Genomic DNA, 16,795 nt, shown 5'->3' with positions numbered 1-16,795 from the left:
ATTTCCATGGTACAATAATTCTTAGGTAGGCCACAGCTAACAGCTGATTACAATTTTTTTTTTGTTATGGCTTAATCTGTCAAAACCGTGTTGACATACAGAGTTGATATTTATTATTGATAAAAAAATTCAACTCTGTTTTGTTTTCATTTCAACATTTCATTCTTCTTCTTCTTTGTATACTCATCCGTTATCATTCATCAAAACAATTTTGACGTTTTAAGCCATAGCGACAGGGTTGTATTTTTTTGGCGATTCTCATACCTGGCCTACCTATGAATTATTGTACCATGGTGATTTCGATGTTGATTTCGCTGAAATCACGAAATGAGAGGATTTCATTTTTGTATGCGAAATCATGATAAATTTTGCTTGATTCCGCGCGAAATCACGAAACGCCTTCGAAATCACGAAACGACGCCAAATGTAAACTAAAGGGTTGTTTACACCATCTATCAATGTCGTATGAGATGTCAAATTTTCTACCTGCGAATGTTGTACACATAGTGTGACCACTATGGAAATTTTCATCTATCAAAATGATTTGGCAACTCATATGTAAATTTTTCATTTAGGAAGCGCTCTATTTGATACGGCATTCTTGTATGTAAACATAAATTTTTCAGCTGTTTTCTGGCATTCTCAAAAAAAAAAAATGAAAAACAAAATCTTTTAAAAAAGAAAATGGAAAGTTATGTATATTTAAATATTTAGAAAAGTAAACAAAGGGTGTTAATAATGTAATTTTCAGATCGATTGGTCGAAAGAAGCAGTCTTGGAAATGATTGCTTTGTGGCAAAAACATAAATGCCTCTATAACCCCAAAAACCTATTCTAATACAACAAACATGCTAGATATTCATTTTCCTCCAACCAAAATTAAAATTTGCGCAAATTTGCAACTCAACAATAAATGTAAACAATGACAAAAACAGCTGTTTTTATATTTATAGGTTATGTCATACGAAAATAACACTTGTAGTTATGAACGCACAAATTGAAAGTTGTATGGATGACGTCAATTTTGACAAACATAGAGAATGTCGAATGGGTGAAAGAAATGACAGCTCATATGACATTGATAGATGGTGTAAACAGCCCTTAAGCATTACACGATATGTTTTCTACGTATGGGTTGTCACTTATTATATACAAAATGTATATACAAAGTGACAGCACATATGTAAAATAACATATCGTGTAAAGTACCCATAACGAAACTTGAAAAGAAACTTTAACGAAATTGGGCCTTGCTAGTCTGATCATCGACTTTCAACGCGCAACGTGTCACCCAACGGACCGTATGTATTTGGCCCATTATTTATTCATTCAATAAATCGTTTTATAACAATAAAATCGCCTAATTGGCACCACTACTTTGAACAGCTGATTATTATTTCAACAACTCTTCGATTCTCAACAACACTGTGAAAAATCGCTGAAATAGAGTAATTTTAGCCACATTGACAACACTAATCTCCTGTGCTTGTTTACTGTGGCTGTCAAACGAGACGAAAACTTTGAGAGATTTTTACATTTTCCCGAATAAATAAACAAAATATAGGCAAAATACTTCATCCGCGATAAAACTTTATAAAGAAAAACACAAATAAATGTCATAAGAAGAGAAAACAACAATGGATCGCAATAAAGTCCCCCTATCTTCATCAAGAGCACCGAAAAAAGTCTCCTCTCATGCGGGTAGTGAATTTTTTGCTCTTGGTTCGAAGGGATACAGTCGTGATGAAAGTAAAACAAAATTACCCATTAGCAAGGCAAGCACATCCAGTGGAGTGGAACGTAAACGGGATTCTGCCGGAACATCATCTTCATTGTTGGCTGCCAAGAAACCGAAACTATCTTCATCAGTGCGATCATCTGATGGAAGTGGTGGCAGCGGTGTTAGTGGTGGCATAGTTGCACCATCCAATGAACTATGGGAACAAATGGCAACCGATTGTGATTCTGTGGATATCATCGAAACGATACAAACGGCAGCCGAGCAACATGATAACGAGACCTTGGTTCGTCTCATTTGTGGTTGCATTAAGAACATAATTTCTTCATATGCCAAATCCAAGCCGGACATGATTGCCATGCTGAGTATTATGTATTTGGCAAAGGTGCATCCGGATTATTTCAGTAATGACATTATCACATCGGGACTGTTGCACATATTGCGGCGAGATTTTAATTTGAAAATGAGACAAAGTTCATATTCCCATGTCCTGGCATGCAACTTGTTGATGCGTGTCTATAGTGACAAAAAACAGTGGCCGGAAATCTTTATGAGGATTTATATAGATGATGCCATCAATGATCGATTTTGGTCGGATAATAGTTTGTGCGCCCCATTCATAAAGAATATTGCGGCAGCTTTTAAAACACGACAACCCCAATTGACATTTCTGCAATCTGATGGCAGTGGTGGGGCGTCTGGTGCTGGTACACCAACAATGACTACACCCACAACGGCGGGTACACCACAAAATCTACCCATCAATGTTGATGATGATTCGTGTGATAACTCCGAGGCAAGTGGTTCTGTGAAACCATCGGAATTTAAGTTAACGGGAAGTGATACCTATTTTGATGCCAAAAATCGTTATGTTGACTCGGAGCGGATTGTGGAAAAGTATGTAACGGAGGCCATTAAAGAACAGCTTAATAAACGCCAACAACAGGAATGTTATACAAGGAACTTTTTGAAATTTCTTTGTATTACCTCGGGGCTTGTTGAGGTACGTCATTTGTGTATATCACGTTTGGAGCTATGGATCCACAATGGCAAATTGGTGAAATTTGCCCAGGAGCTCTTGTCGTACATTTGTTTTAATGTTCGTGCCAAGCATGTAAAGGACCATGAAGTATTGGCCATTTTGGTGAAAATGCGTTTAAAGGCCAAACCCTTGATTAACTTTTATATGGCATGCATCAAGGAAATGATACGCTTGGAACCGGGAATTTTGAATGTTGTTTTAAAACTGGTGGTGCAAAATGAATTATCCAATACAAGGAATCCAAATAACATGGGAATGTTGGGTAAGTTACATAGATCTTTTCTTTTCATTGCATTTTTTTCACTAATTGTGTTCTTTTGTAACCTTTCCTCCTTAGCCACCATGTTCCAAACGGCTCCCGATGAGTCAGCCAAATGTTTGGCTGAAATTTACAAAGAGTTTCTATTGCAACGTGAAGATTGTCTACGCACCTTACGTGTTTTCCTCAGAGAGTTGGTGCGCATGCTGCGGAATGACATTAACCTTGTGGTCTTCTGCAAGGTGTTCCTTAATGGACGCCCCGAATTGAATAAACAAATTGAAAACTCCGAGTTTAGAGATCGTATATTCCACTCAATGGTTGATATAGCTTGTTTGTGTATGTTGTTGTCCGTTTCCCCGCAAGTGCGGGAGGCAAGTATTTCTCTACGAGTCACCAAAGATAATGCAGCAAATAATGCTGTTCTATTGAAATTCTATAATCAAATGTGTCAAATCCAATTGGATTGTGTATCATGGATGTATGAAATTGTTCCAGCTCTCAAGTTACAGGGCACAGAATATTTTAATGGTTTGCATAAAATGCTACTGCTCGATAATGCTGAACAATATTCGAGATATGATCAATGGCCCTCGGAGCCAGAGAGAACAACGTTATTGCGTTTGGTCTCGGAAACACCGATACATGAAGATACCCTTATACGTATCATACTTATTGGTATTACAAAGGAAATACCCTTTACCATACCAGATACTTTTGACATCATTATATCTTTGATAAAGAGGGCATCAACAATGCGCATCACCAGTTGTCCTGTGGTCCAGGCAAATAAATTTGATATTATTGATTTTCTCTTTAACATGGCGGAATATCATCATCCAGAAAATATAAATTTACCGGTTGATTATGAACCGCCGAAATTAGCCATAACGGTGCTCTATTGGAAGGCATGGCTTATTATGCTGATGATATCGGCTCACAACCCCTCAACATTTGGAGCATTCTGTTGGAATCATTATCCCACCATGAAGATGTTGATGGAAATGTGCATAACAAATCAATTTAATGAATCGGCAATGACCAAGGAAGAATTGCAGGTAAGTGAGGCAACAAATTTATTTTTGGAAAACATACTACCAATATTGACCAAATATGGACCAAAAATGAACCAATATTGAAGAAATATCGACGAATATTGACCAAATATGGATTAATATTGACCAAAAATGGACCAATATTCACCAAATAGGGATAAATATTGACCAAATATCGACCAAAAATGAACCAATATTGAAAAAATATCGACCAATATTGACCAAATATGGACCAATATAGACCAAAATGGATTAATATAAACCAAAAATGGACCAGTATTGAAGAAATATCGACGAATATGGACCAATATAGACCAAAAATGGACCAATATTCACCAAATAGGGATAAATATTGACCAAATATCGACCAAAAATGAACCAATATTGAAGAAATATCGACCAATATTGACCAAATATGGACCAATATAGACCAAAATGGATTAATATTGACCAAAAATGGACCAATATTGAAGAAATATCGACGAATATTGACCAAATATGGATTAATATTGACCAAAAATGGACCAATATTCACCAAATAGGGATAAATATTCACCAAATATCGACCAAAAATGAACCAATATTGAAAAAATATCGACCAATATCCAAAAATGGACCAATATTCACCAAATAGGGATAAATATTGACCAAATATCGACCAAAAATGAACCAATATTGAAGAAATATCGACCAATATTGACCAAATATGGACCAATATAGGCCAAAATGGATTAATATTGACCAAAAATGGACCAATATTGAAGAAAAATCGACGAATATTGACCAAATATGGACCAATATAGACCAAAAATGGACCAATATTCACCAAATAAGGATAAATATTGACCAAATATCGACCAAAAATGAACCAATATTGAAGAAATATCGTCCAATATTGACCAAATATGGACCAATATAGACCAAAATGGATTAATATTGACCAAAAATGGACCAATATTGAAGAAATATCGACGAATATTGACCAAATATGGACCAATATAGACCAAAAATTGACCAATATTCACCAAATAGGGATAAATATTGACCAAATATCGACCAAAAATGAACCAATATTGAAGAAATATCGACCAATATTGACCAATATAGACCAACATGGATTAATATTGACCAAAAATGGACCAATATTGAAGAAATATCGACGAATATTGACCAAATATGCATTAATCTTGACCAAAAATGGACCAATATTCACCAAATAGGGATAAATATTGACCAAATATCGACCAAAAATGAACCAATATTGAAGAAATATCGACCAATATTGACCAAATATGGACCAATATAGACCAAAATGGATTAATATTGACCAAAAATGGATCAATACTGAAGAAATATCGACGAATATGGACCAATATAGAACAAAAATGGACCAATATAGACCAAAATGGATTAATATTGACCAAAAATGGACCAATATTCACCAAATGGGGATAAATATTGACCAAATATCGACCAAAAATGAACCAATATTGAAGAAATATCGACCAATATTGACCAATATAGACCAACATGGATTAATATTGACCAAAAATGTAACAATATTGAAGAAATATCGACGAATATTGACCAAATATGCATTAATATTGACCAAAAATGGACCAATATTCACCAAATAGGGATAAATATTGACCAAATATCGACCAAAAATGAACCAATATTGAAGAAATATCGACCAATATTGACCAAATATGGACCAATATAGACCAAAATGGATTAATATTGACCAAAAATGGACCAATATTGAAGAAAAATCGACGAATATTGGCCAAATATGGACCAATATAGACCAAAAATGGACCAATATTCACCAAATAAGGATAAATATTGACCAAATATCGACCAAAAATGAACCAATATTGAAGAAATATCGACCAACATTGACCAAATATGGACCAATATAGACCAAAATGGATTAATATTGACCAAAAATGGACCAATATTTAAGAAATATCGACGAATATTGGCCAAATATGGACCAATATAGACCAAAAATGGACCAATATTCACCAAATAAGGATAAATATTGACCAAATATCGACCAAAAATGAACCAATATTGAAGAAATATCGTCCAATATTGACCAAATATGGACCAATATAGACCAAAATGGATTAATATTGACCAAAAAATGGACCAATATTGAAGAAAAATCGACGAATATTCACCAAATATGGACCAATATAGACCAAAAATGGACCAATATTCACCAAATGGGGATAAATATTGACCAAATATCGACCAAAAATGAACCAATATTGAAGAAATATCGACCAACATTGACCAAATATGGACCAATATAGACCAAAATGGATTAATATTGACCAAAAATGGACCAATATTTAAGAAATATCGACGAATATTGGCCAAATATGGACCAATATAGACCAAAAATGGACCAATATTCACCAAATAAGGATAAATATTGACCAAATATCGACAAAAAATGAACCAATATTGAAGAAATATCGTCCAATATTGACCAAATATGGACCAATATAGACCAAAATGGATTAATATTGACCAAAAATGGACCAATAATATTGACCAAATATCGATCAAAAATGAACCAATATTGACCAAATATCGATCAATATTGACTAAATATTGACCAAATAAGGATTAATATTGACCAATATAGACAAATATTGACCAACGTTGACCAAAAATAGACCTATCCATATTGACCAAATATGGACCAATATTCACCAAATAAGGATAAATATTGACCAAATATCGACCAAAAATGAACCAATATTGAAGAAATATCGTCCAATATTGACCAAATATGGACCAATATAGACCAAAATGGATTAATATTGACCAAAAATGGACCAATATTGAAGAAATATCGACGAATATTGACCAAATATGGACCAATATAGACCAAAAATTGACCAATATTCACCAAATAGGGATAAATATTGACCAAATATCGACCAAAAATGAACCAATATTGAAGAAATATCGACCAATATTGACCAATATAGACCAACATGGATTAATATTGACCAAAAATGGACCAATATTGAAGAAATATCGACGAATATTGACCAAATATGCATTAATCTTGACCAAAAATGGACCAATATTCACCAAATAGGGATAAATATTGACCAAATATCGACCAAAAATGAACCAATATTGAAGAAATATCGACCAATATTGACCAAATATGGACCAATATAGACCAAAATGGATTAATATTGACCAAAAATGGATCAATACTGAAGAAATATCGACGAATATGGACCAATATAGAACAAAAATGGACCAATATAGACCAAAATGGATTAATATTGACCAAAAATGGACCAATATTCACCAAATGGGGATAAATATTGACCAAATATCGACCAAAAATGAACCAATATTGAAGAAATATCGACCAATATTGACCAATATAGACCAACATGGATTAATATTGACCAAAAATGTACCAATATTGAAGAAATATCGACGAATATTGACCAAATATGCATTAATATTGACCAAAAATGGACCAATATTCACCAAATAGGGATAAATATTGACCAAATATCGACCAAAAATGAACCAATATTGAAGAAATATCGACCAATATTGACCAAATATGGACCAATATAGACCAAAATGGATTAATATTGACCAAAAATGGACCAATATTGAAGAAAAATCGACGAATATTGGCCAAATATGGACCAATATAGACCAAAAATGGACCAATATTCACCAAATAAGGATAAATATTGACCAAATATCGACCAAAAATGAACCAATATTGAAGAAATATCGACCAACATTGACCAAATATGGACCAATATAGACCAAAATGGATTAATATTGACCAAAAATGGACCAATATTTAAGAAATATCGACGAATATTGGCCAAATATGGACCAATATAGACCAAAAATGGACCAATATTCACCAAATAAGGATAAATATTGACCAAATATCGACCAAAAATGAACCAATATTGAAGAAATATCGTCCAATATTGACCAAATATGGACCAATATAGACCAAAATGGATTAATATTGACCAAAAAATGGACCAATATTGAAGAAAAATCGACGAATATTGACCAAATATGGACCAATATAGACCAAAAATGGACCAATATTCACCAAATGGGGATAAATATTGACCAAATATCGACCAAAAATGAACCAATATTGAAGAAATATCGACCAACATTGACCAAATATGGACCAATATAGACCAAAATGGATTAATATTGACCAAAAATGGACCAATAATATTGACCAAATATCGATCAAAAATGAACCAATATTGACCAAATATCGATCAATATTGACTAAATATTGACCAAATAAGGATTAATATTGACCAATATAGACAAATATTGACCAACGTTGACCAAAAATAGACCTATCCATATTGACCAAATATGGACCAATATTCACCAAATAAGGATAAATATTGACCAAATATCGACCAAAAATGAACCAATATTGAAGAAATATCGTCCAATATTGACCAAATATGGACCAATATAGACCAAAATGGATTAATATTGACCAAAAATGGACCAATATTGAAGAAATATCGACGAATATTGACCAAATATGGACCAATATAGACCAAAAATTGACCAATATTCACCAAATAGGGATAAATATTGACCAAATATCGACCAAAAATGAACCAATATTGAAGAAATATCGACCAATATTGACCAATATAGACCAACATGGATTAATATTGACCAAAAATGGACCAATATTGAAGAAATATCGACGAATATTGACCAAATATGCATTAATCTTGACCAAAAATGGACGAATATTCACCAAATAGGGATAAATATTGACCAAATATCGACCAAAAATGAACCAATATTGAAGAAATATCGACCAATATTGACCAAATATGGACCAATATAGACATGGACCAATATAGACCAAAATGGATTAATATTGACCAAAAATGGACCAATATTCACCAAATGGGGATAAATATTGACCAAATATCTACCAAAAATGAACCAATATTGAAGAAATATCGACCAATATTGACCAATATAGACCAACATGGATTAATATTGACCAAAAATGTACCAATATTGAAGAAATATCGACGAATATTGACCAAATATGCATTAATATTGACCAAAAATGGACCAATATTCACCAAATAGGGATAAATATTGACCAAATATCGACCAAAAATGAACCAATATTGAAGAAATATCGACCAATATTGACCAAATATGGACCAATATAGACCAAAATGGATTAATATTGACCAAAAATGGACCAATATTGAAGAAAAATCGACGAATATTGGCCAAATATGGACCAATATAGACCAAAAATGGACCAATATTCACCAAATAAGGATAAATATTGACCAAATATCGACCAAAAATGAACCAATATTGAAGAAATATCGACCAACATTGACCAAATATGGACCAATATAGACCAAAATGGATTAATATTGACCAAAAATGGACCAATATTTAAGAAATATCGACGAATATTGGCCAAATATGGACCAATATAGACCAAAAATGGACCAATATTCACCAAATAAGGATAAATATTGACCAAATATCGACCAAAAATGAACCAATATTGAAGAAATATCGTCCAATATTGACCAAATATGGACCAATATAGACCAAAATGGATTAATATTGACCAAAAAATGGACCAATATTGAAGAAAAATCGACGAATATTGACCAAATATGGACCAATATAGACCAAAAATGGACCAATATTCACCAAATGGGGATAAATATTGACCAAATATCGACCAAAAATGAACCAATATTGAAGAAATATCGACCAACATTGACCAAATATGGACCAATATAGACCAAAATGGATTAATATTGACCAAAAATGGACCAATATTTAAGAAATATCGACGAATATTGGCCAAATATGGACCAATATAGACCAAAAATGGACCAATATTCACCAAATAAGGATAAATATTGACCAAATATCGACCAAAAATGAACCAATATTGAAGAAATATCGTCCAATATTGACCAAATATGGACCAATATAGACCAAAATGGATTAATATTGACCAAAAATGGACCAATAATATTGACCAAATATCGATCAAAAATGAACCAATATTGACCAAATATCGATCAATATTGACTAAATATTGACCAAATAAGGATTAATATTGACCAATATAGACAATATTCACCAAATAAGGATAAATATTGACCAAATATCGACCAAAAATGAACCAATATTGAAGAAATATCGTCCAATATTGACCAAATATGGACCAATATAGACCAAAATGGATTAATATTGACCAAAAATGGACCAATATTGAAGAAATATCGACGAATATTGACCAAATATGGACCAATATAGACCAAAAATTGACCAATATTCACCAAATAGGGATAAATATTGACCAAATATCGACCAAAAATGAACCAATATTGAAGAAATATCGACCAATATTGACCAATATAGACCAACATGGATTAATATTGACCAAAAATGGACCAATATTGAAGAAATATCGACGAATATTGACCAAATATGCATTAATCTTGACCAAAAATGGACCAATATTCACCAAATAGGGATAAATATTGACCAAATATCGACCAAAAATGAACCAATATTGAAGAAATATCGACCAATATTGACCAAATATGGACCAATATAGACCAAAATGGATTAATATTGACCAAAAATGGATCAATACTGAAGAAATATCGACGAATATGGACCAATATAGAACAAAAATGGACCAATATAGACCAAAATGGATTAATATTGACCAAAAATGGACCAATATTCACCAAATGGGGATAAATATTGACCAAATATCGACCAAAAATGAACCAATATTGAAGAAATATCGACCAATATTGACCAATATAGACCAACATGGATTAATATTGACCAAAAATGTACCAATATTGAAGAAATATCGACGAATATTGACCAAATATGCATTAATATTGACCAAAAATGGACCAATATTCACCAAATAGGGATAAATATTGACCAAATATCGACCAAAAATGAACCAATATTGAAGAAATATCGACCAATATTGACCAAATATGGACCAATATAGACCAAAATGGATTAATATTGACCAAAAATGGACCAATATTGAAGAAAAATCGACGAATATTGGCCAAATATGGACCAATATAGACCAAAAATGGACCAATATTCACCAAATAAGGATAAATATTGACCAAATATCGACCAAAAATGAACCAATATTGAAGAAATATCGACCAACATTGACCAAATATGGACCAATATAGACCAAAATGGATTAATATTGACCAAAAATGGACCAATATTTAAGAAATATCGACGAATATTGGCCAAATATGGACCAATATAGACCAAAAATGGACCAATATTCACCAAATAAGGATAAATATTGACCAAATATCGACCAAAAATGAACCAATATTGAAGAAATATCGTCCAATATTGACCAAATATGGACCAATATAGACCAAAATGGATTAATATTGACCAAAAAATGGACCAATATTGAAGAAAAATCGACGAATATTGACCAAATATGGACCAATATAGACCAAAAATGGACCAATATTCACCAAATGGGGATAAATATTGACCAAATATCGACCAAAAATGAACCAATATTGAAGAAATATCGACCAATATTGACCAAATATGGACCAATATAGACCAAAATGGATTAATATTGACCAAAAATGGACCAATATTGAAGAAAAATCGACGAATATTGACCAAATATGGACCAATATAGACCAAAAATGGACCAATATTCACCAAATAAGGATAAATATTGACCAAATATCGACCAAAAATGAACCAATATTGAAGAAATATCGTCCAATATTGACCAAATATGGACCAATATAGACCAAAATGGATTAATATTGACCAAAAATGGACCAATAATATTGACCAAATATCGATCAAAAATGAACCAATATTGACCAAATATCGATCAATATTGACTAAATATTGACCAAATAAGGATTAATATTGACCAATATAGACAAATATTGACCAACGTTGACCAAAAATAGACCTATCCATATTGACCAAATATGGACCAATATTCACCAAATATGGATCAATATTGAACAAACATTGACCAAAAAGGGACAAAAATTGACAAAATATGGAGCAATATTGACCAAAATGGGGCAATTTGGCCAAATATGGACCAATTTTTACAAAAAAAAAAAAAATGGTACAATATCGGCCCAAATTTAACCGAATTATTAACACAATATTGACCAGGACATGCATCGATAAAATTGACAACTTTATTGTCCACCACGTAACCAATTATTGGTCTCTTTGACAGTTCCAAAAAATATTTTAACAATTCTTTTTTTTTTTTGGCACTTTTCCAGATCATCCCCATGGAACGCGATCACATTGTCGAATTCGAATCGTATTTGGCAGCACAAACCTCTCAGGCCGTGATTACCGAAGAAAATGCCATACTAACATCACAACTAATGCTTATGGATCCAATGGGTGTGGCACGACGTCTACCAGCTGGCGTTTTGGAGCAACTGAGATCCCTAAATAAACTTTTAAAAATTGGCCACCTTTTGTGTCGCAGTCGCAAGCCGGATCTTTTACTGGATATTATACAACGACAAGGTACATCACAATCAATGCCTTGGCTCTCGGATTTGGTGCAAAATAGTGATGGTGACTTTAATCATCTGCCCGTGCAGTGTCTATGCGAGTTTCTCTTGTTCAATGCCAACATTATCAATGAGGAAAATAGTCGAGATGCAGAATTGGTAAATTTCCTAAGAAATGTCATCATGGATCCGGCGTATAGTAAGCAAACCTGCGAAATATTGGATTATATATTTAGGAGATTGTGTTCCACGGTTAAATCGACTAGGGTGTCGGCCTTAAGGGGCCTTAAGATCATTTTCAAAAGTTCTGATATGTCGGGCAATGATTGGTTGCTAAGTTCAATACCTTCAATACCCCACTTCAATGAGGTTAGGGTATTTATTATACCCCAACTGAGATCAGCTTGCCAGGTGGAAAATTGTCCAGATTTGGTAATGGCCTATATACAGTTTATTGCAGCCAATACCCTTGATGATTCGGTTACGGATATGTTGGATCATGTCATTGATATGGCCCAGCTGATTGTGGAGCGTAGCACCATGTTCCAGCATATTATTCCCCTGACAGATGGCTCCAATGAGGGCATGGTATATGATGAGCAAACCCGCATGGATGAAGAGAATCGTTTACAGACCTTAAAATGTTTGTTTGTAATGTTTAACAATTACATCATCAAGCTAAGAGATCATCATGAGACATATCAATGGAATGAATATCCCGACTTGTTAATGGTCCAATTCAATGATGGTGTCCAACTGCCGTTGCATTTGAATATAATCCATGCCTTTATTATTTTGCTTACCCATAGTAGCAATCAAATGCCGGAATCTGTGCCAATTTTAGACTATTGGTTCCCGGTGGATGGTAATGTACCCATTGCCTATATACCGAATATGCCACAGGAACCGGTACAACTGCTGCCCGATTGGTTGAAATTGAAAATGATAAGATCCTCGGTGGATCGTTTAATAGAGGCCGCCATACGTGAACTGACACCCGATCAAATTGTTTTGTTTGTGCAAAATTTCGGTACACCCATTAACAGCATGTCCAAGTTATTGGCCCTATTGGATCATGCGGTCATAGAACAATTTGATACGGTCAAAAATGCCATACTCAACAAGGCCTATTTGGCGCAGCTCATTGAAATACAACAGGCAAGGGGTGCTAAGAATGGTCACTTTACGGTGCAGGCATTGGGTTTGTATTCCCACTCCCAGACCGTGGAGGATAATCCGAAAATTAAAATTGATGTTATGGAACCCATAGAACTGGAGGAATTGGAAACTCCTTTGGAGTTACATAGAACCATCTGCAGTGGTGGTGGTGGTGTTGCGGATGGAAATGAAGAACGTCTTTACAGAGTTTTGAATTGGTCGTGTCCTCAACAATTCCAAAAGGATGAGTTCCATAGTGTGTTGCATTATCTCCTGGGGTTGGAGGTTAAAAATGCCAGCGGCGTAATTACGAAAATTCTTCAACACAAAAACTTGGAACACCTGCTGCTTAATGTTTTGATGGATGGAAGTCAATCGGTGGCCCTTTTCAGAGCAATTTTAAGGTTATGTCCATCATCGAACAGTCACTATATAACGCTCTTCAAATCCCTTTCAACAAAAATGGAACCCATTATTTTTGCCGATACTATGCAAAAGCTAATTTCCAGCTCCATGGAAGTTTCCAAACCTATGGATTTGTTTAAACCAACCCGCTTTAGCTTGCAACAGGTCCTCACACAATTCCGCAACAATCGCAAGTCCCTGAAACCCAGCAAATTTTATAGCAATGGCATGTTGGTGGATCTGCTGGTGGCCAATGACCCCGAACTGTGTTGCGATTTCCAAAAACAAGATTTGCCTTTGCTGTTCTCCAAAAGTTCAGGTGATTTTCGCTTTTATATGCTCTCTTGGATTTGTCATGAATCCAATTGGAATACCCTTATATCGTGTCTGGAATATATGTTGTTGCAAAGCAGCCAAGAAGATGATTTGGATTATAGCACAGTCCTGAACTTTATACAGGCCCTTATACACAATCCCAAATTGTGGCAAGGACGGGATCGTACGGTTTTGAAAACAGATCTCTCGGACAATGTCATCTATTTGAAGGAACAAGAGCTGAAATCATTTACCGAGTTCATCTTGAGGGAGGGTGAAATCGAATGGAAAACCTCCGCCTCCCAGTATCCTTTTATTCTATCCTGTCGCATAAATCTGCTGTTTCGTATTTGCCGAAAAAACACGAGGAATTTGATACGTTTCATAGAGTATGTGTGCCAGTGTAAGAGTCCCGAGAAGTTGCGCTTGAGTGTCCTGCGTCAAATGTATTTAATGTATCCTTCGATCAAGTTTATACGTTCCCACCAAGTGGAATCCTATACAGATAAGTTGCAAAATCTAAATGGTTGTCAGGCGGATAAGGTTTCTTCGAATCTTATTACCTGCCTGGGGAATTTATTTACCAAAAAAGACTTTGAAGCCCTGTCAAGTGACATTGAGCTGTTGATAAGGAAGATTGCGGCCTCACATCCGGCCCTATTTCTTCGCCAGCTGGGCGTTTTGTCATCTTTAATTCAGGGACGTGGCCAGTTGAGTTTGCGTGTCATACGCGATGAATATCACATGCATCGTTTTATACAGATTCTAAGGACGCTGGAGCTGTTGCAACCCATTTGTTTTGATGACATCTACAAGGAGGAGTTCCAGTCAGCCCTGAAATGCTATTTCACCTTCTTCCAGCAGTATAGCAATGTCAAGGAGGCCTATCACATTCTAATCAAGCTCATAGAACTGTTGCAGTCCTATATCAATGTGAATCCCTCATCCGCCTTGGGTTTTATAGAGCAACATGAATATGTGGATGTTTTAATGGATCTGGCAAATCGTTATAACTCCATTTCTTCGCTGCATCAATTGGTGCAGGGCATCACATTACTGCAACAAAAAACCTCCACCTCACACAACAACAATGTGGATGTGAAACAGGAATTTGATTTTGAAGAATCCTCCTATTCGGCCAACAACAATGATAATCGCCCAAGTACATCAACGGCGGCTGCAGGCAATGTTACGCCCATGGAAACGGATTCTTCCGGCACCACCGATTCACCCAGCAATTATCAACTCTCAAATCTAGACATCAATTCCCGCGGAGCTGTGACAGTTGCAATATCAGGTTCCCTCAACAAATCCACGTCCATATCACCCCACTTTGCCAACCTTATTAAAATTGTTAAACACTCCAGTGCTGAGGATACTATTTTGGGACCCTTGCAAGAAATTGAAAGTTTTACCTCGAAGCGTTTTAATTTCCTCAGCGAACTTTTTGATCGTCTGCTGGAATTGATTTTCTCCTCCAGTGCTCAAATACGTTCGAATGCATTCATCTTACTGATACGTCATCTCAAACACAATCCCGGGCGTACCGATGTAAACCGTTGCACCCTCAATGCCTACATACAATGTTTACGCGATGATAACTCGTCGGTGGCTGCAACAGCCATCGATAATCTAACCGATATGTGTTTACTTTTACAGGAACATGCTATTGAAATATTATCAGTATCTTTTGCCTTAGGTCTCAAATCGAAATTGAATACAAGTCCACAAATTAAGAGGGTATTACAGACGATAATGTTGCAACATGGTTATTAGGAAGGATAGAGCGAAAGAAGAATGGGCGGGAAAATAACACTTAGTTTTTAAATATTCTCTAGAAATTAATGTTTTCTCTTTTGGCTAAGAATAAATCTAAAAAAAAAAAAAACAAATAATTATGAACTCTTGTTTTGGTATTGTTTTTAAACACCCTCAGCACACTGCGGCTATTGAGATTTGGGACAATTTGATACAATTTGCCCCAATATAACTTTGGGGCGATCTACCTCAGGGGACATCTCTCCATGATCTGACGGGAGCGATACTAAGATTGAAACATATTCAATAATTCTTAATTTCTTAATTCAATATGCCTAATAGAGGGGCTGGAATACATTCGCCCATTCAGCACCACAGTTTGAATTCCGTATTCGGAGATCATGTATGCCTCTATGTACATATGTTTCT

General features: G+C 34.7%; 1 protein-coding gene across 1 annotated transcript; it reads left to right on the top strand.

The window, feature by feature from the left end:
* Positions 1-1,445: 1,445 nt before the first annotated feature.
* Positions 1,446-16,500, top strand: IntS1 (integrator complex subunit 1). The gene is made up of 3 exons (XM_073976720.1): positions 1,446-3,042; positions 3,118-4,097; positions 12,488-16,500. Exons 1-3 carry the CDS (start codon positions 1,638-1,640, stop codon positions 16,382-16,384), a joined length of 6,282 nt encoding a protein of 2,093 aa, XP_073832821.1. The 5' UTR covers positions 1,446-1,637; the 3' UTR covers positions 16,385-16,500.
* The last annotated feature ends 295 nt before the right edge of the window (positions 16,501-16,795 follow it).

The sequence above is a fragment of the Musca autumnalis genome, unplaced genomic scaffold, assembly GCF_047663935.1.
Source record: "Musca autumnalis isolate F117 unplaced genomic scaffold, ASM4766393v1 scaffold_3, whole genome shotgun sequence".
In the NCBI taxonomy this organism is placed as follows: Eukaryota; Metazoa; Arthropoda; class Insecta; order Diptera; family Muscidae; genus Musca; species Musca autumnalis.
Note: the sequence above shows the minus strand (reverse complement) of the source record. Positions and strands in the feature narration are given on the sequence as shown.

What these genes read in the sequence shown, in the direction of transcription:
- IntS1 (XM_073976720.1), top strand. Translation starts at nt 1,638, where the DNA reads ATGGATCGCAATAAAGTCCCCCTATCTTCATCAAGAGCACCGAAAAAA. An exon ending in AAATAACATGGGAATGTTGG is followed by an intron (nt 3,043 to 3,117) that starts GTAAGTTACATA and finishes TTTCCTCCTTAG; the next exon opens with CCACCATGTTCCAAACGGCT. An exon ending in TGACCAAGGAAGAATTGCAG is followed by an intron (nt 4,098 to 12,487) that starts GTAAGTGAGGCA and finishes GCACTTTTCCAG; the next exon opens with ATCATCCCCATGGAACGCGA.